We start from the raw sequence: 22,849 nt of genomic DNA, 5'->3' as shown, positions 1-22,849 counted from the left end.
GTGCTTGTTGGAGTGAGAGCTCCAGTGCTGCCACAACCGTGACTACGTAAACGATGTTTTGCTTGCAGTCAGTGTAAGGCTGCTTATCCCTGTGGGGCTGCTGCTGGGCTGGGGCTGGAGCGTGCCCGGACAGGAGGCGCACAGCAAAGCTCCTGCTGTGGCACAGCAGCTGGGCCCTCCTGCAGTACAGGGATGGCCCAAAAGCCATCACCAGTGGAAACTGGTCAGAATGAGCCTGTAGCTACAGGTGGTGCGCTGTGCCCGCTTCTGCAAGTCGACAGGTCTGCAGGCAGAGGAAGAAGAAGCCTTTGGACACCGTTTCTGTGGCATTGCAAATGTAAGTTAAACACCTTTGCTGCCCTCCCACCTATCAGCTGTAAGGCCGGCAGTAGGCTTTTCAGTTTTTCTTACCCTTGTACCAGCTTAGGGTCTGCGACATCACTCCAAATCATCACAAAGAAGAAAAATAAGTAGTACATTTATTGAATCTCCACTTACTACTACTTCTAGCCTTTATTCAGACACTTGTGCTCAGCTTCGAGAGCCAAGAATTTCTTCATTATCATTCAATGTGAATGATGCTAAATGTGAATCCAGTGCAGGAAGTCGGGCTCTTCTCTCTAACAGGAGTGAGAGAGGGGTTTCTAGTCTTTTTGTCCTTTTTTTGGCTGCACAAAATAACCCTTTCCAAGGGCACATGAAATAAAATACTATATTGCATACTATATACATTTACGTACAACGGTAAATGCACCATTCATTCAGAAATACACAATACCTAAGGCTCAACGGAAAAGCTTGGTTGAAGCATCTTCTCTCTGGATAGGAGAAAAGGAGCTTGTGACAGTTGTGGAAGGTCCATAATCCATAATCTGTGTTCATATGGATCCTGCCCCTCTGTTCTCTGGAACTGCAGCAATCTCCAAGGAGCACCTGTGCCCAGGAGGGAGAAGCCTATGGCTCAGTGACAGAAGACATGTGCAACCGTGATGGAGGATTTCTTCTGAGAATAATTATCCAGCAACTGCAGGAGGCAAAGCACCTTAGTGTACTTACTTGACTGTGTGCAGAAGTAGTAAACTAAACAGCTTCCTTTGGATTTAGGAAACCACTTCTAAGTCCAAGCGTTCCCTTTACATCTGAAAGATTCTTACTGTTTTTTGCTTTTATCCTGGCGTTGTTGGGACTGCAAGGGGATTAAAACAGGTGCTAGCTATCAGCATGAGGTAGGGGCCCTGGAGCTGTTGGAAAGAGAAAAATGTTTCTTTCTTTCTTTTTTTTAAGCTGATCAGACATGGGGAACTGAATTGTCTGCTTTCAGCTGTATCAACCTTATTTTACAATGCCTGAGCTTTGCCTCCCCCAGCTGCTGGGCTTGGACTAACACGTGCCTCCAACATGCTCTAAGGAGACATACTGCTCCTTGGTCATCTTTTGAATTGTGTAACATCCCTGCAGAGAAATACTTGCCACAAATGGCAACCTTTTCCCTAAGATAACAAATCAATTCTCTGTGTGTGTCAATAGCTGCAGCTTTGTCTTATCTCCCGTGGCCCGAAGGCACTGGGCACTGTATCACACCAACAATGCTGCAGCGAGATAAGGAGAGCCAATCTTACATCTACTCCGGCTGTCTCGAAGAAGGTGCAGTCCCCAACAGCCACGCACAGTGGCACTGTGAGTAACCACCACGGCCACTGTGCTCTGCATGGGGAGGAACAAGGTGTTCTTGTACCTTGCTGTTGCCAAACAGACTACTGGATAAAGCTGGGGTTCACTGGACTAGATTCCCCTTTCACTAAGCTGCTTCTCTTCTCTCAGCAGTGGGCTCAATACCTCAGCTCTTAAGTCTTTACTTCTGGACTCAAAGGAGTAACACACGTTAACCCTCCAGCTAGTGCCTGTTTCATACACTGAGAAGAGCATTTTAAACATAAAGTGTTACCGGTGCTCTCTCCCCTGCTTAAAGTAGGGCAGGCATTCCAAATCCTTCCTGTAAATAAAAGTCAAAGTGTAACGCACCATTCACACTCCAGACTGACTTGCAGGCCGTGCCCCAGGGCAGTGCCAAAGGCAGCAGCCCCTCCCGGGGGTAGGGAAAGGCTCCACATGCACATTCTCTGCTCTTGCTTGTTTGTCCAGTTGTTTTGGCTTGACAAGAGATGGCATCTTAGCACACGTAGGAGTACCACACATCCCAATGGCACTGGGGGCACGGGAGTCCCTCTCAGCTCCAGCTGGAGTTCTGCAGTTCCTCTCGGAGCCAGGATGGAAGGGGCTGCCCGAGTCTGTTCATCAGCTTGGATAATTCAATGTTGTGCTCCCGGTAGAAGTCTCTTAGGAACAGCCGTGACTGTGTGAGAAATACAGACCACATTAGCATGGAAGAAGATGTTACCTTTGACACATGTTCTGTAGATCACCGAGGATGGAGACAGTAGGAAAATCCAGGTTGGTTTGTGGGGATGTTTCTACATCTCTTGCTTCCAACAGATTTGAGACAGATGCTCACCAAGGAATCCATATCGGGGTATTTTCTTCCTTTACTCTTTCCTAGGCATTTAGTCTTTCCTCCGTCTAGCAGCTGGCACCAAAATCCTTTTGCTTCATCAAATCTGAAAAAGGACACTTGTCTTTAAAAGATACGACCACATGCCCAATTCATAGCAGCACAACTTAAGTAAATCCAGAGGGAATTTCCCATTTTAGTGCCTTACAAATTGGGTTTGGTTTTCTTTCTTTTTTTGTGGTATTGGCTCCTTTTTTTTTTTTAGCACTTATCTACTTTGACAAGAAATCCATTACAACCATGACTGTTTCAGCTTTATGCAAATTTCAGAGGTAACATGGTGTTACCAATATTTGCCTGTTAATAATTAACGAATGCTAATAATAATCAATGTTTTAGTGTATGTAAATTCTTTTAAATCTCCTCATTATTGCTGAGAAGTATTAGAGAATCCCCTGACCATTTATAAAGAGTCACTGTTTCTTTTCTTGCTAAACCACAGGTAATCAGGCAATGCCGGGAGCTGGGTCTGGGCTGTCCTGTCCCCTCAACTGGCCAAAGGTGAGCTCGAGGTGTAAGCAAGTCCCTCTACCAAACTCTGGGGCAAGCTGACCAGCACCATTTATCTTCTGACCCTGGCTGACAGGTGCCAGCCAGTACCACTACTGTAAATAGCCTGTTTACCATCACCCCATGCCTTTCGGCAAGCAAGGCTTTCAAGTAACTGACATTTCTCTAAATCTGCCCTCCCCTGGGCAGCCACATGCCCCCCGCCTGGAAAACCACTGCAGGAGAAGGGAATGGGTTCCCCCCTCAGTTCAAGGGCAGGGCAGGTGTGGTATGCCTGCGCACCACCTGCTCCCTGAGGCTGCCATAGCAAAGATGTAAAGACACAGGTTTCAGCTGCAAAGGACAATGTTCAGGATCTCCAGTGGGTTTGCAGAGTTTCCACTGAAGACTGGTAACAGCCACAGTTCACCTTCAGCTAGCGCTTACCTAGTCACGTTAAATGTACTTGCACTGTGGGCAAGATCACAGTAATGGCTGAGTAACGTCCTTCAGCTTACTAGCAGTGAGGTAGTGCCTCCACCAACACTTCCCCAGATAGCTCTGGGCACCTGTCAAGTCCATGTCTTCTGTAATAACAGGCTCTTTACCTCAGAACTGGGCGATATGTCCCTAATCTCCATCTGGTTGAAGACAGGAGCAGCCTGTCACACATTTTTTTATCATCCCTCCTCTACTTTCTGTCAGATACAGGTGTAACACAAAACATAAGGAGTGCTAATAATTCCAGCACCTCTTCTGAAACCACAAATGAAAAACATAATTACTGCTGCGAGCAACTTCATGCTTCTCCGCGACAGAGCCAAAACCACCCCTTCCCCTATCATTTCCGGAAAGACTAAGCTACGCTTCCAGCCTCAGTTTAGCACCTCATGCCATCCGGACCTATTCTAGGGTTAGGCATACCTCTGAAACCGTGGCAGGTCCTGTAGTCAAGGGATAAAAGCTGTTCTCCCAGTCAAACACTTACTAGGTCACAAACAAAAACAGTTTTCCTACCTGAGGGCCTGGGTGTAGTTGAAGAGCGGTGTAACTCCCAAGAACTTCTGGATGTTGTCCATTACAGAGGCAGGGTTGTGTCTCAGCTCCTGACCGTCCACAATGAGAAGCTGAAAAGACAGCAGCTGCCTTAGCCCCCCAAGAGCCTGCGCCGAACAACACCCGAGCGAGTGTCCTGGTCTCCACACTGCCCCTGGCCTTTGTCCCTGTGAGTAAAGGCTGCCAAAGCCCGCTAATTCTGGAGCAACATGGCCTGTTTGCCACCACAGATAGAGACGTTACGATACGGGCCACAAGTACCATAAACCATAAACATAAACAGCCGATCATGACGGGCTTTGCTTGATAAACCTGCCCTTTGGCCAGACCCCCTGCAACTAAGCACTAAGGCCCAGCAGTAGCACGAGTTACAAATGGTCTCTGAAGACCTCATGTATTCTTTTTAGATGTCAGCAGCCACCGTGCTAAGTATTCTGTAACCTACGATCGCTCTCCTATTAGGTGTATGACTGGCAATAACAACTTTAGTGCTAATAAATTACCTACTCCAAAGAACAGCACAGAAAAAGCCACGTGACCTGAAGCCTGGGGGATGCAGGTGACCCCGACCCATTGTAAGTACAAGGGTGGTGTGCCTGGCTCTACCGCTCCTCACAGCAGTAACCCCCGGGCGTAGTAAGGCAGTGAGATACGAGCCCAAGAATATTTTCCCATGTCTCTCTCAGCCTTGGCAGATCTGTCATGTCCAGTTTAGGCTGCTGCTTTGGCAGAGAATTAGAGACTAAACGGGCATTTTAAGCCTTTGCCTGATTACTGACTGACTGAGGGTAACCCAGCAGCAGAAAGGAAGGCGAAAGAAAACATCCTGACTCACACACTGTTAGCTTATACACTTCTTGGGAATTTAGAGACAGTAATGGTCTCGGTCTGCTTATCGACTTTCTGTGAATGTATACACAAAATACAGAATCCTGACATCTCTGCAGTGCAGTTTCCCTTCACCAGACAGCTCAAAGCTTCACAACGCAGGAACAAGAGGCAGAGCCCAAGACCCTCTCGCTAAAGCGAGGAAAGGGCAGTCAGCAGCTGAGCACCTCCTGGGGCTGCGGAGGGGCCCTGGGCTGCTGGCTGCGAGATGAAAGGGAGGCAGCGCCAACGCTGCTGTTCTCGCTGACCTCTGGGAGGTCACAGTACCCTGCCGCACTCCGTTACTTTCACAAATACAATAAAGTGCAAAATTGGAGTACTCAAGCCTGATTTCTTACCAGCTTGTAACAGGAGGAATCAAGCGGTGGCTCTTGTTTCAAAAGACAAGGTGAAAAGAAGGGGGGGGGGCACGTGCATGTGTTACAGTTCGCTCTCCTCTCCACTCAACCTACAAAAACCTACAAAGGGCTCCACGAGAGCCACTACTGCCAAAGCTCCTACCTGCCCTGAGGGGTAGTAGGTTAGCCAGCGCTCTAGGTGTGTTGAGTACCAGCCAGGGAGCAGGCATCGGCTTTGCAGGTTGCGCAGTTCCTGAGGGGCCTGGGATTTCGCGGAGATCACTTGGTAGAAGGTGTAATTGAGTGCCACGGGGTCACTGTGAGCACGCTGGTGCTGAAAAACATAAGCTGAATTTAAGAGCAGGAACACAAATTCCACCTTATACGTGCCTGTGCAGACGCCACCGTGTTGGCACAACCGCCTGCCAACACTTCCGTATGTAACTGCCCACGCTCCGCAGGCGGCGGGCGTCGCGTCCCCCGGCCCCTCTGTGGACGTGGGTCCCTGGGCGTTCTGCCTCAGCCCCCCGTCCCATCCCTCCAGCCCTCGCCCAGGAGCGGCAGGGAAGTTACCTGGTACCACGAGTAGGCTCGGTCAGCAGGGTTGATCAGAACAGTAATGATTTTGGCTCGAGGCAGCAGGGCTGCACCACGTTTTGGTACCACCTCTGTGTCAAAGTAATTGGCACTCTTCTCAAACATGAAGTCTGTGCTGGCGTTGGAGGGGATGGGAAAGAATTCCATGTACCTGCCAAACAGACGGGTTGCTGGTGAGCAGCATGGCCCAACAAAGAAACGGCACACGACAAAACGATGCCCTTGCTTCTCTCCAGCAGACGCTGTCCGCAGAACGAGCGCGCTTTGCCGGTAACAGCGAACGGGCACGCAGGCGCAGAGCTGGCAGAGGTGGGACTTGGAAAGGGGTGGCGGAGCACAACATGGAAAGCTGGAGGTGATAGCAGGGTAAGAAAGTATTTTGCCGAGAGCATGTTCCCCGGGTCCTTGCACAGTGGAAGGAAAAGGCTGAGGGTCGCATCCTAGTTACAAGCTGTAGCAGAAAAGAGGTTTTGTCCCAAGATTAAGGTCAGAATCAGCTGCCTGCCCTGCCACTGTCTGCTTCTCTAAACCCGGCTAAATCATTAGTCTCTTTGTACCTCAGTCTGTAGCTGAGACACAGGGTAAAGAGCTCTGCTTGGCCTCACAGGAGCTTCTCAAATTAGTAACATGGAAGCTGTAAGAGATTCAAGTAATGGTACGGTAGAGGGTAATGGGGGGACGGGGCACTGTAAGACTGGTCTCTGCTGAAATTTAAGCTGTACAACAAACTCAATTTGCTGCTAAACACAAAGATTCTTGTCTTGCATGTGGTGCTACACTCAAATCAACTTGGATGACACTTGAGGGGATGCACATAAAAGCCTACGCTTTCTAGGCTGATCAGCTAGTGCAGCGGCTCTGTTAGTGCTTGACTCCCGTGAGCTTTGCTCAAGTACCAGCCATCTCCCAGTAGCTTTTCAACCGCCCTCTAAATGATCAGGGAAGTCAGACAAAATCTCCCACAGCTCACAGGCAAAGAAATCCCACAGCAGAATGGCTCACTGCTGCGCAGCTGTCCCTCAGAGCCCCCCAGGAGGGAGCGCGGTGCCACAGTCTATCCCAAATTAATGCTCTGAGCAAGAAACACCTTAAGAATTTCTCTGCCTGGGAACACAGTGGCATACCAGTGGCACAGTGATGCCAGAATTCCCCTGCCAGGTGGAAACACTATCATAATTGCGTATTTTTACCAGCAAAGATCAAGGTATTCACGTGGACACTGGCACCGCTGAAAGGAACGCAGGGATGGCTCTGAGTCTAAAGGGCCCAGGACAACAGTAGGGATGTTGTCTCCTCCATACTGTGTGTCTTAACTCAGAAACCACAAAGAACTTTTTAATGAGCACACTGTTGTCTGTTTTGCATGTCAAATGAAAAGAAGTGCCACGACAGCAGTGCATCTAACAGAGATTCTGAATTTTTAAAGCTAAATCATTGCCTAAAAATGATGGTAAACAGTCGGTAAAATCAGAAACTACCTGTCCTGCTCCCAGGACTAAGCAGTTGGGTTAGAAGAGAAACAGAGAACGTGCAGAGCGACAGCAATGAAACCAGCTGTTCCGACACAGAGAAGCTACTGAGGTGGCTGAGGAGGACATACAGAGAGACTTGGGAGAAGACAGCATGGGTGCACCTTATCACAGAAGAACACGCGTCAGGGTTCTTACCAATCGATTCCTTTATGATAGTTGGGTCCATTAAAAAACTGGATCTCCTCAAAGGTGGATGGACTTGGGAAGTTACTGGTGACAGCTGGATGCATGGTCAAGAAGAAGTGCACAGCTGTTGTGCCTGCAACAGGAACCAGTTAACAGGACCTGCGTCACACATAACTCTTAGCTGAATGAAAGGCTTCACGTCTGCTACCACCGGTCCCCAGGCGGGCACGTGCCCGTTGTGCGGGGCTAACCCACCCCTCAAATCATGCAGGTTTGTGGCACCAAGCACTTTGGAATTGAACTTGGCCGACCAGTTCAATCCCACGGTTCAGCTCATGCAGCTGATTTAAGTCACCTCCTTAGCCTGCCAGCAGTCACCCATGCCAGCTACCTGTCATGCCTTTTCTCTTCCCTGGCGGCACAGCCGTGCTGCCACGTGGCAGGACCCACACCTACCTAATGGGAGGCACTGCAGGGCAGCAGTGCGTTTGGGAAGGAGATGTGCTAGGGACAACATTAGTGTCCTCCGATAGAATTGAGCTAGAGGTGCCTTGGCCTGCCTCTGCCGTAGCCAAACCCAATAATCCTGCTCAGCACGCAGCCGTAGGGCTCCCGCAGGCCAACAAACCGGCCGAGAGAAGGGCCTTCTCACTGCACCGCTGCGAGCACCTGGGCTGCAATACGTGCTCATGCTGCGCACACGCCACCGGAGCTTCGCAGTGACACAGGCAGCAGCTGGGCTGGGACAAGCTGCTTTTCAAGGCCAGGGCTGCCATTTACAGTGTGTGGCTAGCAGCTGCTGTTGCGCGGCGCTACAGAGAAAGCCAAGGTTTGAAGATCAGGCTTTGGCTGACCAGATTTTGCTCTCCCCGGTCTAGAAGGTACTCCTCAATACAGTACGTACAGCTGTGTCACTGCCAGCCACAATGCCACAGCAGTTACGCAGTGGTGACAGAGGTCAGACAAAAGAGGATCTCCACCTCCCACTGACAGCGACATGGAGCATGCGGTGGGTACACAGAGATCTGTTGCAATAAAAGCACCCGGAGGCATTCATCGTAACCTTGGCTAAGTGCGTGCGTTTAGTCCTGCTGACAGCTTCTGTTTGTGACATGCTAAGGAAGGTCAAAAACGCCAGAAGACAACTCTGCAAACAGGGCTTTTCTCTGCAAATCAGGACTGAGCCAAGCAAAGTGCAGGGTGCACAGTACTGACAGACTTGCCAGATTTAGGTTAGAACAAATCAGAGATTCTCTGAAGGGTCCTCCGCGGCCGTTTGGCAGCTTGCACAAAGGGCAGCCCTACAGATCTACGGCGCAGACCTTTCCAGCTCTCCTCTCTGGAGGAATGAGATGGAAACTGCAATCTATCTTTAGATAAAGCATTCACATTACCAGTTTTCTGAGGTCCCACAATGAGGAACTTGGGGAGTCGATCACATGTCTTCTCTTTGGACCAGATATCCTTGTGCCTCTTATCATCACAGGGGTTCTGCAGCACAAGGGACAGGATTAAGCATTACCACAGGAGCTAATGGGAAGGGGCAGAAAAGCTAGAAGGCCAGTCCTCTTGGGAAGATGCAATTAGCATATGAAGAACAACTCTCAGCCACACTGCTGCTCTGCCAGGCATCAAGAAGAGTTAAGTAAAAACATGGGGGAATGTTTTCAAAAGCTCTTAAGCGACACGGGAGCCAACATCCCTCTGAGAGCGTTAACCACAGGCCTTGCCCTGTGTAGCCACGCTGGGCTGGGCCATCACGATAGTATAGCTCAGCATCTGTGAACTTCTGGCAGACAGACAACTCTATCACCTTCAGTTAATTTCATCTGCTCATTACCATGCAGAGAGCTGTGGCACCGGGATAAAATGGAATAAGCATGTTTTTGTTTAATGAACATGAATTCTGCGGTGTGAAATTACTTTAAGATTAATCACATTAACATGCTTGCAAGCTCCTCTAGCAACAAACAGGGTTCTTCCTCGCACACGTAACATTTCACAGCGGCTTGCTCTAATATAAGCCCTTTAATGACCCAAACACCCGCAAGCCTGCCCCCCAGTCACTTATGACAGCCATCCCTGTCCCTATGCTCACACCTGACTGTGTCCTACTGCTCCTCCTCCCCATCCCTTTCACCCTGCGATTTGCCACTTGCAGCCTCAAGCCACAAAAGTTAAACATAAAAGCTTTATGCACCACCCCTCCGTGCCCTCCAGCAGCAGCCTTGCCGCACTTCACATTCTCCAGTTCTTGGAAAACCACTAGAAGCAGTTAAAGCTGCCTTCTCACCTGCCACAAGGGATTCTTCTCCTGCGGAAAGATTTCGAAGTACTTCTTTGCAAGTTGGACAGGGGGTAATGTTTGCAGGCGAAGGTTGGTCCAGCACTGCACAAACTTGACCAGGCTCTCGAAAGTGTACAATCCCAGGCGGTCATTCCCATAGTTAGACAGGTGGGTCATGAAGATGCTGATCTGAAAACAGGAAAGATGTGGGATACTCATAAATCAGGTAACAGTACTGTTTCCTCCTAGCTGGACTGTGCTGTCAGCAAGAGGCCATTCACATCTCAGACTGCCCTGATGAACGTCCATCTGCCAGGATACAGCGCTGCTTTGATGAAAAACAGAAGGATGTAGCCCTTGCGAGACAGGGGGAACTCGGGAGAGGAGGGACACACACCTCTCAGCAACCCCCGGGAACGGTGGTAGGGTGATAACTGAGCCCCATATGCGAGTCCAGAACAGTTTCAAAATCCCATTCAGGTGGCTTTGGGACATTTATGGGACCAAGGGTTAGTCAGTGAGTCCCTCCTAGTCAAAACCTTGCAACTCCTCTGTCCTGGGAGAGCAAGAGGCTCCCCCCCCGGCACAGCCAGGGCAGCTCCTCCAGCAGCAGTGCCAGGGCAGCAGGCTGGGGCACGGCAGCGCAAGGGGCACCTTCCACAGCAGGTATTTTTAGGCCCACAGCCTGTCGGCTGTCATTCACTTTGGAGCTGGCACCTCAAGTGTAAAGCAACAACTGGCAATTCACACTTGAAAATACAAACAAGCGTACCTGGGGATCCAAACAGGGACTGCAAAGAGACACTGCACTAGGAGCAGACACCAGCTGATGAGGCTTTAGCTCCAGCACAGGCAGCCCCTGAAACGTGCCCTGCCAAGCCTGAGGATGTAAACCCTTGGGCAAAGTGGCACCCATGGGAGCCCCCCCAGCACTGCAGTGTGCAGGAGCTGTGTGTTATCTCTGCCTTGCCAAGCCATCTCCTCCCTCAAGCAGATACGTTTCTCTCTAATCTGTTTTTCAGTATTTTAACTTCTGGAGAAAAGAGTGCAAAAGCCTGCTGTCAGCTTGACTCTGGTGTGTGGCTTTGACAGCTCCCATGGAACTGGGCATCCCAGTGCCTGTAACACAACGGCACTTTGCCAGGCACAAACTGCAGCGAGGCTACAATTTAGCAAAACAGAAGCAGAACACTAAGACCACTGGAAGAATGACTACAGGGATGATTTCGGACTCCCCACCCCGTGTCTGCTAGTGCAGGGAGTGGAAGGAACCTCATGTGCAGTAGGGGCACCCACTGCAGCACAGTTCAGGGCTGAATCCTGGTGATGCCAGGTAAGGTCAGCAGGCAACAAAAGGCTTCCCTGGCAGGGGGCAGGAATGGCTTTCCCACTCACAGTAGGGGAAGAGCAAAAGAGGGGAGCAGGATGGTCTTGGGATGAAGACATTTGCTGGCACTCAGGAGGTCTGAATTCAGTTTTCTGCCCGGTGTCACCATGGACCAGTCTCAGTGTGGTGGAAGGTACTGACAGAGAGTAGCTGTTCATACCTGAGCCATCCCCAAGATGTTGTGAAATTAATTTGAGCCTGTCCATAAGGTGCTCACACCCCAGGGTCTTTGGGTAGGCAACAGAAAGCAGCGGTAGGACTCTGGGACACACAGAATGTAAGTGGAATTACAGATTTATCACGTTTCTCTGCCTGTGAGATTTTCCCTTGTGGTTTCCCACTGAGCTGACAAAGAGGCCGTGCCAGGCTCTGGCACCTACACTTCAAAGAGCAGTGAGTGCTTGCTGCTGTTGTGCAAAAAGGATGTGCTAAATACAACATGGAGCAAAGGGCAGAAAGATCTGTGTAATTGCAGGGCCACGTCACGGAGCACGTGAGGCAGCAAAAGGATGCATCTCCTATTTTGCCCGTTTCTGGGAGGCACTGGGAAGGTGGTGTGACAGCAAAGGGTGGCTCAGCCCTTTGACTTGGTAGCAAAACATTTAGAGGAAAAATCTGCTGCATGAAGCGCCTGGCTTCGTTACACTGATGTTACACTGGCACAAACCAAGTACGGTAGCAGGGAGGACACAGGTCCCCACCTGGGGCTCCTTCAAGACTTCCAGAATGAAAAAAGCCCACACGTGATCCATGTTAGCAACTGCATTTCAAGACTTGACTATGTTGGGTGAAATGGCTCACACAGGTAATGCTGTCACCTGCAAACAGTCCCAAGGAACTGGATGGAGAAGCCAAGAGCCATTTTCCAGTACTTCTGAGCATGCAGTCACGTCCCGTAACACACACGCACTGTTTAACGAGGCCTGGCAGCTCGCTCTGCCTTGTCACAGCTACTGCTGCCAAAACAGCTCCGAGCACTGCTTCTGACATAAGCTACACTCAAGCCCCTTCTCTCGCTCTCTCCCATCCCCACCCAGTGACTCTGGGGACTGGCTTGGTAATAACAACAGCCTCCTCTCCCCCTCCCTTCCACTGTCAGCACGCCATGATTTTCCCTTCCTTCACACTGAGGAAAGATGAGAGAAAAGGTCACAGAGACCCCAGAAGACAGAAACAGGAGGGTACGAGCATCCTTGCAGCACCTAACAAGCAGCTGCGGGCGCAGCAGTAAGCTGCCTGCGTGGTGTGAGCAGTGCACAGCCTGTCTGCCAAGAACCCACAGCTATTCTCCTTCCTGACATCAGAAGCTCAAACATCTTCTGTTTGCACTGTGGAGTTAATCACACGCATACAGGCTCGGAGACTCCTGCGTGTGTAGATCCACTCAAGGCGGGCTGGAAGCACCAAAAAGGACTGAAAGCGCCTGGCCCAAGCCCGCTACGGATCACTGCTGGGGCCACGGGGCCGGCCAGCTTCCCATCAGGTCCGTGAGATGGCTCTATCAGTGAGAGGAGGAATGCAAGGGTCTGAGTCGCTGTGCAAACACGAGCAATGAAGAGGAGCTTAGAGCACAGCACTGCACTGCTGACAGAGAGAGAAATGCTCTACTGCCAAAAGGAAGCAGAAGTGTAAACATTGGAAACATGTGAAGGGACCTGAAAGTGTTTTAAAAGTCACCACGAAAAGCCAACAGTAAATCTTGCAAGTAAGTTCATCCTGTACCCCAGGCCAATCTTCCCAAACTTTTGGGTCGCAGATCACTGCCAGCTGCTTCAATCATCGCATGCTTATCAGTGAATTTTAATGGGTAGCTCTAGAAACTGTTTCTATGAACTCCTTGCCACAGCCTCCTAGACCAGCAGTGATCTCTGGGTTACAGTCTGGCAACTGGTTTTCCAAGAGAAACATAGAGCTCTAAGTTTCACAGTGGCTATTTCTGCAGGCATTCTTTAAGATCTGACAATTATGAAGCGGGACAAGGTGGAATTCACCCAACATAGGGAAACTGAAGCTCAGAAAAGCAATGGCCACAGAGAACAAGGCGGTTCCTTTCCATCAGACTGATCACTCCATACATAATGCAAGGAATAGCCGCCTCCTTACTACAGACTTCTGTTAAGCAGGTAGATTTGCCTGTTGTGTGTAAAGGTAAAAATACCATCTCAGGTGACAGGACAGAGGGCTGGCTTCCAGATCTCCAGGACAGAAGTTTGGCTCCCAGACCTGGAAGTAAGAACACCCACAGCCTTCAGGGCTGTCAGCCCCATACCTTCCGCAGGTTGCACACCAAGCCAGAGCCGCCGCAGGCTAACCTTCAGAAACACAGGGGCTGTTTGTAAACTACAGCCTGCCTGTGTGTAAACTACAGCCTGCCTGTGTGTAAACTACAGCCTGCCTGTGTGATGCACCCAGTGCACGTTGCAAGGGTCTCTTCACTACCACAGTTCTGCTCCTAGGAGTGAAGAGGCACTAAACACTAGGAAAAGGAAGAAACAAGAAACGAAATCAAGCTCACTGAGGGGAAAAAGCTTGATTTTCTGATTCACTGAGCCTCTACAGCCCCAACCAAAAGTGGCTAAAGCTGGTATTCAACCCTGCAATCAAGATGCAAAAGGAGGAGGAATGAAGGAAAACATCACGGTGAGCAAAGTCACTGACGTTACACAACAAATCCCACGAACAGGTGCTCAGTGACTGGGACCAGTACTCCAGTGACTCTAGTCAGAAAGAACCTACTTTCTCTCAGATCTGCTCGCATGGCTCCTTGCCCACGCTCAGGCACTGGTGGGAAAGATGTGTGAAGGAGAAGTAGGAAGTTAGAAATTTGGAAGTCGTAAGAAAAGAAGAGATTAAACATCATTATATTCAGGAGTGGCTCCAGAGGTAGACATTCTAAAATCGCTATCTCAGCCTGGCAGGGCCATGCCCATTCAGAGACAGGAAGGACAGCAGGTGCCAAAGCAGCTTCACTGAGAAACAAATCCACATGGGGAATTAAGAAAGTTCCCGTATGATCAAGATGAGCAGCGTGGCTTCCTGCTGCAGCCAACAAGCAGGAATGTCAGGGAGCGTGACCTGTGGTTGGAGAGAGCTACGAAGCTTCGTCTCCTAATTCTATACGTTCAGGATTTTCTAAAAATGACTGGTTTTTTCTGTGTCTCTTACCACCTAAGTTCGTCTTCTCAGCTTCAATGGGAAGTGAGAAACTCCTGTGATTTGCCATCCCTGTCTAAGAACTGGAAAGGGACCGCACGGTGTTGAAGGTACTGTGTTAGCCTGGTGGCTTGATGGAACTGTCAAGTACTGAAAGGAAGAAAGAAACACCTGTATCAGACCAAGATCCCCCAAAAATGCCTTAGGGTGGTGACAGCTACATCACCAAAAAAGCACGCAGAAATGGTTTCAAGTGTATAATTGAAAAAAAGGGGAAAACACTTCGTAACGGAAGCCCGGAGAAAGTGATTACCATGAACAAAACTCATCAGTGAGCCAGGGGAGAAGCCAACAGGCAGCAGATGTGTGTGGAACAGAAGGAGCCAAGGCACATCTCACTTCTGATTCACGAAGATACAGCAGCCTAGGTAACACCCACTCTACCTCGGGCCACGCTCCGCACGTCACCCTGGCTGGTTTCTATCTGTGGAGTGTTACACTTGTCAACACTCAATAGTGATGCTTCCTTGGCAGTGCGTAAAGCAAAGCAGCATTAACTAGCAAGTACTTCCTTGGCCCTCTTTTTCACACCTCCTTAGCATCACGCTGGAGATACCCACACCGTGACGAGTGGTTATACCAGATCTCCCACAAGATCTAGTCCTTTTCCACATCAGACACGTAAGCTGCACCCGTGCCCCGATTCCCCTCCTTTCAAATGGGCTTACTGGATTCAGGAGCACCGTAAGGAAGAGTTCACCACCACGAATGCTCTTGTCCAACTCCTTTGAGCCACCGGGATACTCATTATAGAAGATAGTGTGAGTAAAAAGACCACATGTCTGTCGAGGCAGAACCTGGCAATATCAGAGAAAAGCAAAGTTAGATAAGGGGCAGATGCAACAGAATCTACACGTGAATGTGTCAAAGCAGCACTCTGTGGATCAATACAAAGAGTAACACACATAAGCAATATGGGTTCAGAGGACCTTCTTGATATTCCTCCCAACCATTTACTCATCACAGTGCAAACAAGTCAGAGGGATCTCAGTTTAGCCTTGTGCTTGGGTTTGCTCTCCATTCAGTACTGAGCTCTGAACTGCACTGAGAAACACAGAAACTGGCTCTAGCCCGTTTTTTTTTTTCTCTTTCCTTGACTTAATGATTTTGGAAACACTGGTGGTATTAATATCTCTGATGCAGGTCACTAGGAGACTGTCCCTTGGGCAGGGAATTAGGCTCTGCTCACCATGATTCCGTTATGGATGAATCCCCGCCGGTACCGGGCAGGCCGCAGGTGTGGGTATTCCTCTGTGCTTGTTACTTGGATGCTCCAAACGGACTTCCATGCCTCATAGAGTTGTGTGTGGACAGGATAAACACCAGAGTGATGGGGGGCTACAGCATAGCCCAAGTCTGTGGGAATCCCATGCTCCTAGAAGCAGAATACGCAGCTTGATCACCAAATATTTGATTAATGTCCTTAATAAGGATCATATTTAGCAATGGACTTCAAGTGGGGCAAGGTGATAGAGTAACATGAAAACTCTCTGGATTGGGAAACCTGAAATGCTGCTTGTACTTCTTGTTTTATGCGTCCACAGAAATAGAAGGGCGATTCTGTACCAGCAAGGACGTTCAGCACTGGTAACAGCTGCTGGAAGAACAGTCCTGTAGCTCGCAGGTGTGACAAATCAGATTAATTCACAAGCCTCAGGTCACGCTCCTTGGTTGCTACGAACTAATCAATGCTGTTAAGTGGCATATCTCACTCCCGCTACGTCTAGGTCCGAGTCACTAGAGGAGGAAAACAAAATTTCCTTAACTGATATAGAAGGAAAGGAAGACGATGACTGGGATCTGTCTTGTCCCTAGCAATTCAAAGAAAAGCAGGTGTGAAGCAAGAGGCTATTGAGGGTGAAGATACGGGGCCTGGAGCTATACTAAAACGACAGAAATGTCTGAATTTCATGGGTTATAATTCCACTGTGTGGTTCCGGTAACAATATGAATGATGACAGCTCTGCCCTGGTGGTGTACAATAAAACCAGAGCTCCCAAATGAAGCAATAACCTTCTCCTTCTCGCTGCTAGCCTGTTTTACGTTAAATACGTGTAATTGTGTTCTGTGCTTTGTCTCTCTTTGCAAAAGACTGCACTGTTGATTAACCAGGAAAAGGAGGAGCCTAAATTGTTTCTATAATACTGCAACTGTGCTCTGAATTCAAGATTGTTCCTAATGTGCGTGTTTCATGGGAACACAAGACAGCAGCCTGCTATTCCCAAGGGGATTACCATCAAAAGAACCAAACCAGAGGTGAGGAGGACACTTCTCAGAGAAACACGTATGCTATACTCAACTCTGGGCTGTAAGCATCAGACAGACATTGTTCCAGCAGTGCAGGATGTTCAAGGCTTCCCCCTCCTCTGCCAAAACTGAGGGAATTTCCCCTGCACTTCCCAGATAAGTAATTTCCTTCAGCATTGTCTGGAGAGGCCAGAAGCAGGGCTGTTAGCACACAGCACATTTCATACTACCAACCAGGCTGACTTCCTCACAAACCCACAGTGAATAAGGATGGAAAAGGAAATGCTTTCTCCCTGCCAGAGTTTGTAAATTAATTGGATTTGGATGGTAATGCTACAAGTTCACACCTCAGCAAACAAGAGCCTTGGGATTTGCACCCTGGAAGGCAGCGGAGCTGCCTGGGGCCATGCAGGTGCCAGGCCAGGCTCCCCCTGCACCGAGCCACGCGCCGCCCCCGCCTCTGGGCTGCGGGCAGCAGGAGCCACCTCCAATTTAAACTTTCACAACTGCCTTCCTTACACACAGCTAAGTTACTAGGCAAGTGTTTGGGTTCAGCGGGGTCAGAAAAGCGATTCCAGAGGAAGAATGTTTAAGGGTCAGTAAAGTAAACAAACTGCGATGCCCCCTTACCACAGCAAACTGTTTGTTGAGCTTCATCTGCTCGGCCAGCACGGTGACGTTGTGGAAAAGATGAGGCTGCATGTGACTCCACATGTGAGGGAACCACCAGAACTCCTTCCTGTGTTTGAGCAGCATGTCATCCCCTTCATCTTCCTCATCTGTACCTAGAGAGAGCAGGAAGGGAAGTGCAAAAACAAATGGCAGCAGAGGGGCTCAGTGTTTCAAAGCAGTGGCTAATCCCCTGCAGTGCCGCACCGTTCCGTCAGAGCACCAGGCTCTCTAACGCGTTACACGCGCAGACGCACCTGAACGCAGGGGCCATACACAGGCGCCAGGACACGGGGGTGCCAGGGGCTTACCTGTGTGGTAGAATTTCCCTGAGAAGCCCAGGTTGAAGGTGAAGTTTGGGACTAGAGTTCTCAGCTTATTCTGGGTGCTCAGTAAAGCCTGTTTGAATGAAAGAAAAAAAGAAATGTTCATAGTCAGTTGCTCTGTAACGTCTCCCAGTGCTCTACTGGTGCCCAGCGCAGTGTGAAGATGCATCAGGGGACGGGACTAAGGCATCGCTGCCTGTGGATAAAGCAAGGTAGCCAAGTGCTCCACATACACAGCCTTTACTTGAAGTAGTCCTGCTGTACACTAAATGATGCCTTTTTAAAACCACAGCCAGATGATGCTCTCCACCCAGGGCTTCTGCGCTAAGGCAAAGGGACACAAATCTCACTTTCATGCAACAGATCCCTTACTCTTTCCAGGTTCAACCTGAAGGCTCCCTTCCCATCCTGTGTTGGTTGGGACTTTGCCATCAAACATCTGCCCTTTCTCTGAGCCTAGGTGTTAACAAAAAGGAGGATGGGGCAGCACATGGTGCACAGTGGAAGATTAGTCAATATTGTGAACAAAACCTAAGTGATCCAAAGGGAGGGGGTTTTTACTTAGAACGAAAAGGTGGATTTGCAGAACTACCCAAGCAAAGAATCCTGCCTTGGTAGGGAGGTACCCTGGGCTTTGTGTCCCTTGAAAGCACCAAAATAATTTTGTAGCAGGGAAGTTTCCTAGATTCTGGAAAAAAACTTGGGGGAACTGACATTCACAGTCATCGTGTCTCCTACTGGTTCTCTCTTGCACTTGTCCCTGCTTTAAATGTCCAGATTAATTGCTATAGCTAAAGGGAAGGAGCCTTGTGCCACAAACCCCAAGGTCCAGCAGTGTTACAGAGTAAGACAGCAGGCAGCCTTGACAGAAAAAAAACCCAAACAAGCCCAGAGGCTCAGTATGCCACAGACAAGTAAGATACAAACTAATTGCAGTCAAATCTCTTCTGCTGGAAAACAATAAAAAGACAGAAGCCCTGAGATGCATGCTGTGCTGCTACTGGCACGCTTCAGGGAAAGTGTCTTTGGGGCAGCTCCTATGGGAGAAGTTCTTAATCAAACAGGGAGCTGGCAGGAGGGCTGCTGGCAGGGGACAGAGTGCTCCTTGCCCAGGCAGTTATTTAGATTTTAAAAGCTTTCCTAAGAAAGCAGCGGCTCAGTGGCTGCACCAAGGTGAAGGTGATGACCTCTTGACAGCAGACCTGGGCTAGATGCAAACAGACAAGCAACCTGGCATGTAACACCGGGCACAGCATGCAGGCTTCTCAAACCGTGCAGGCAGGTGGCAGATCCTTCTGCATCGGCAGCCCTTCCCCAGCCCCAAGGAGCACAAAGGAACGCTACAATGCTGCCTTCAGCGTGGCTCACACTCTACAGGTGCTGTTTAGGCACTCCGCTCCCTTGGTGGTGGGTCTGTTCGCCAAGGCAGACCCTCATTCAGCGGAGAGACCCGCCTCGACACCTACTGCTTAAGGATACCCTGACAAATCACTGCCATCACTCGTATTTCAAAACGGTGTTGACCAAACACCAATCATCACCCAATGTAAAAATGATGACTTCTGTAATTTACTTCAATCACCCAGCCACTGCGAGTGTATCCTGGGGCAAAGCAGCTGAGCGGTTTTACTCCCAAGGCAGGCAGCCCATGACCTCTCACACACAGCAAGGTGGGAAGAGCAGACGGATTATTCCTGCGGCGCTGCAGATGCTCTCAGCGCTCTATCTGAGGGAACCAATCCTTCGGGCTTTTCCCTAGAGACAGACCTAATTGCTTCTTCCTCCCCCATGTCCACACAACAGTGATATCAAATGCAGTCTGGGTCAGATTTCAAAGATCCCAGCTCCTCCATGGCCACACGCCCATCCAGCAGTAATATTTAGAGATACATATGGCACACGACATCTCCAGAACCTGTCACAAACCCAGCCAGTGCTTTTAGAAGGTGGCATGTGAGCAGCACTGCTGGCTGAAGCCTCCTTTGCTGCAGAAGATCCAGACCAGGCATGGGAGGTCAAGTCCCCTCACGTAACCCCGTAAGACACAGGGATTCATCCCACACATCAGGGAGCGAGGCAAAGGGCTGTGCGTCTCTCCACAGAGAAGCAGCTGTCTGCCCAGCTGGATGACAACACCACATCACATTTGGGACCAAAACCTTGACCACATTGCCCGGTATCTTTGAGAGGAAACTGCCACCCTCGTCTCCAGAGCTGTCCCGAGCCTCACCGCTTCTCTCTGCTGCCCTGAAAGGCACATCCAGTTCCTCAGGCTCGGGTAGGAAGGTGGTGGGAGGAAAGACAGTGGTTAAGAGGCTTAGCATTCCCCTGCACAGAGGGAGATTTAAAGCCTGGCTGGTGTTACCATGACGACACATCTGTCTGATGATAAATCCCAAAAAGCCCTGCTCCAGCAGGCAGCAATCCTTTGTGTCCAGGGAGGGACCAGGGAGAAACGGGGGGGGGGCAGAAATGCTGAAGCTAATCGCATGCCATCCCTCTGCCGATGCTGGCTCCTTTTCACAGCCACATCCATACGGTGGCACGGCACAGGTCTGAACAAGTGTCTTTCTCCTGCACAGGAGATGAGAGACTAAAGGTGTCAAGTAAAATATCTGGAAATTTGTTTAAACAAATTCTGCGTTTGCTGTTCCCTAGCACACTGGTTCAAGGAGGTCTGTGAGCTGTAGTAAGGTGAGACAACACAGACGTGGGAATGGGCCGGGAAGATGGCCCTTCTCCCTGCTCCGGCACCTCTGCACTCTCTTGCTCTTTCATAAAGTAGGATGAGTATGGCAGCACCACCAGTATCTTACAGGTGACTCAAGTGGCATTTCGTTTATATCCGTAATATGCCCTGAGATTCTTAAACGAAAGGCAGTCAAGAAATGTGGCGTAGGCTACCCATTAAGATATAAAATAGCTAACCAGATGCAAACAGATCTTCATGTGCATATTTTAAGAAATTTAGCTGCTGACGGGGTACAGGACAGAAGGCTAGCATTTTAGCTACCCTTATCTCTAAAAGGCAAAGCTTCTTCTAAAAAACTGCCCCTCTAATCCCTTCAAGTATTTCTGGTTTATATTTTCTAACTATCTTCCATTCCAAAAATCCTTCCCCAATGCAGCCAAGCGTGCCAGCTAGCCCAAGGCCCCTCCCCGGCTCCGCTCCCTGTTGGAAGCTCAGCAAGGCTCCCCCCGGGAAGGCACCGATGGGGTCTCCAGGAGATTCCCACCACTGGCCACCAGAACTCACAAGCCACATCAAGGCCAGACCCGCTTCACGCCTGTCACAGTCTATCAGAGACCATCCTCCGCACCTGACGGACCTTTTGGAGGCCTTTAGTGCTTCCTTGGGGTAGCCGTGCTCGGGCCCCGGTGACGGACACTGGCGTCCCGATGCACACTGCTGGACTGAATGCAAAAAAGGTCCAAGCTGCAGTCTGATGTTTGATGCTCATCACTTTAAAAAGGCTTTTCTATAATCTCAAATTATGATAAATATTTACTTCTAAGCAAACTTTAGGGGAAAAAAGTTTAAAATTGTCTTTTGTTGCAGGACATCAGAAAATTAGATGTGATCTCACTGACGGATCTGCAAAGATGTACTCACCTACGAGCTCTTGATGCCATCCAGTTAGAGACAAAAACCCTCTCAATGGGGTTAAAAGTCCAAAAGCAAGGAAAACATCAGGGGAAGCCACAGCACTCTGACTGTACCCTCTTGAGGTTGCTTCTAATCCTCCTCTACGACAGCACAATGTCCTCGGCACCGCAGTAGCGTGGAGCTAAACCGGCATGCAACTCTGCTTTTTTAGCCATGAAATTTTTAACTGCCAAAAGTGTTTGCAGAGATTTTAGCTGTTCCAGACAAACCCCAAATATTACCTCCCCTATCTCAGGTCCCGCTAAAAAGAGGCAAAAATAAAGGAGGGAAATAAGGTTGAGAGTCAGAAGCTGGGAAGAGAGGATACCAGGAGTCTGGAAAAGAGTGCATGGACAAATGAAGAGAAACAGATGATAGAACATGGAGGAAGAAAGCAGAGTGCCTTGACAGCCCCTTCTCAAACGCTCATGCAAAGCACGAGGAATGTGCTGCAGAAATACCTTCTTCATAGGAACTGCCCTGCGGACGCTAGGCAGCACACTCTGAGGAGGATTTGCTCACCGTTCTCTCAGGGAGCAGTAGCACTGGCAGAGCTCAAACAGTGCTGCCAAAAGGGAAAGCATTCATGGTACCGGCATTTGTATCTCCCCCACGGTGTTAGAATCGGGGAGTTAGAAACTGCTGAGTATTTTCATTTCTGGTAAGATCATCCTCTACAATTTAGAAAGACACAAGCTGGCTGACAGCCACCCTCACTAAATTCTCTCTCTTCCACCCTTCTCATTCATACCCCAAAATGAAATGGCTGTCCTGCCTTTTCACTTAGCCTGCTCTCAGACTTGCCAGCAACAACTGCTTGCTACTTACGCCCTCGTAGAGATTACCAGCAAAAGAGGCAAAACCTCATCTACTTAATCTTCTTTCCTTATACCTAAAGACGACCAGGAAGGATCATAAAAGCCCGATCCTTGTGCATTAGAAACGGCTTGTCTGTGTTGGCCAGTTCCACGGAGGTTTGGTAAATTCTGAGGATTTTGATCTTGAAAGAGACTGAATGTGGAATAATTGAGAAAAGAAGGGATTCTGAGATTTTGTTTCATTAATTATGTGCAGCTAGTATGTGATAAACTTTACAAGGGAGAAACATTTTCCTTATGCAACTTCCAACTGTTTCACTCCAATTGAGGACTGCAAGCTCCTGCTGCAGCCCTTCAGCAGAAAGAGAAACTCCAGGGTTATCATCTTTAAAGTGAAAGCAAGCACAATTCCTTTTTTTCCGTGTTAGAAGAAGAAAGCTATTTCAGCTGTCCTTTAAGTGTCACAAATAAAAATATTTCTCCTCTCAGGAATTCTATCATGGGCACACATTTGAACAAATTATATTCAGCATTTCTTTTAATCGCCACTTGGTCTGGGCAGCTCTCTGAACATGGACCTGCATATGACAAACAGGCTCACTGGGACAGCAGAGTCAATTTTACACCCTCAGACAACATCCAATCTTCAAACCGCTACCCT

The 22,849-nt window shown here is 49.3% G+C and overlaps 1 protein-coding gene across 6 annotated transcripts in view; it reads right to left on the bottom strand.

Annotated features, from left to right (window-relative positions):
• Positions 1-462: 462 nt before the first annotated feature.
• NDST2 (N-deacetylase and N-sulfotransferase 2) overlaps positions 463-22,849 on the bottom strand; it is a 137,251-nt gene continuing 114,864 nt past the window's right edge. For all 6 annotated transcript variants that reach the window (XM_080401209.1, XM_080401213.1, XM_080401208.1 and 3 more), the window contains 12 exons: positions 17,710-17,797; positions 17,360-17,514; positions 15,672-15,857; positions 15,151-15,279; positions 9,889-10,071; positions 8,990-9,086; positions 7,605-7,728; positions 5,914-6,088; positions 5,504-5,674; positions 4,076-4,185; positions 2,513-2,615; positions 463-2,353 (listed from right to left, as the gene is read on the bottom strand). In XM_080401209.1, the coding sequence (XP_080257335.1) occupies positions 2,228-2,353; positions 2,513-2,615; positions 4,076-4,185; positions 5,504-5,674; positions 5,914-6,088; positions 7,605-7,728; positions 8,990-9,086; positions 9,889-10,071; positions 15,151-15,279; positions 15,672-15,857; positions 17,360-17,514; positions 17,710-17,797 (1,647 nt within the window). In that variant the 3' untranslated portion in view covers positions 463-2,227. The remainder of the gene's footprint in view (positions 2,354-2,512; positions 2,616-4,075; positions 4,186-5,503; positions 5,675-5,913; positions 6,089-7,604; positions 7,729-8,989; positions 9,087-9,888; positions 10,072-15,150; positions 15,280-15,671; positions 15,858-17,359; positions 17,515-17,709; positions 17,798-22,849) is intronic.

The sequence above is a fragment of the Falco punctatus genome, assembly GCF_963210335.1.
Source record: "Falco punctatus genome assembly, chromosome: 9".
Taxonomy (NCBI): domain Eukaryota; kingdom Metazoa; phylum Chordata; class Aves; order Falconiformes; family Falconidae; genus Falco; species Falco punctatus.
Note: the sequence above shows the minus strand (reverse complement) of the source record. Positions and strands in the feature narration are given on the sequence as shown.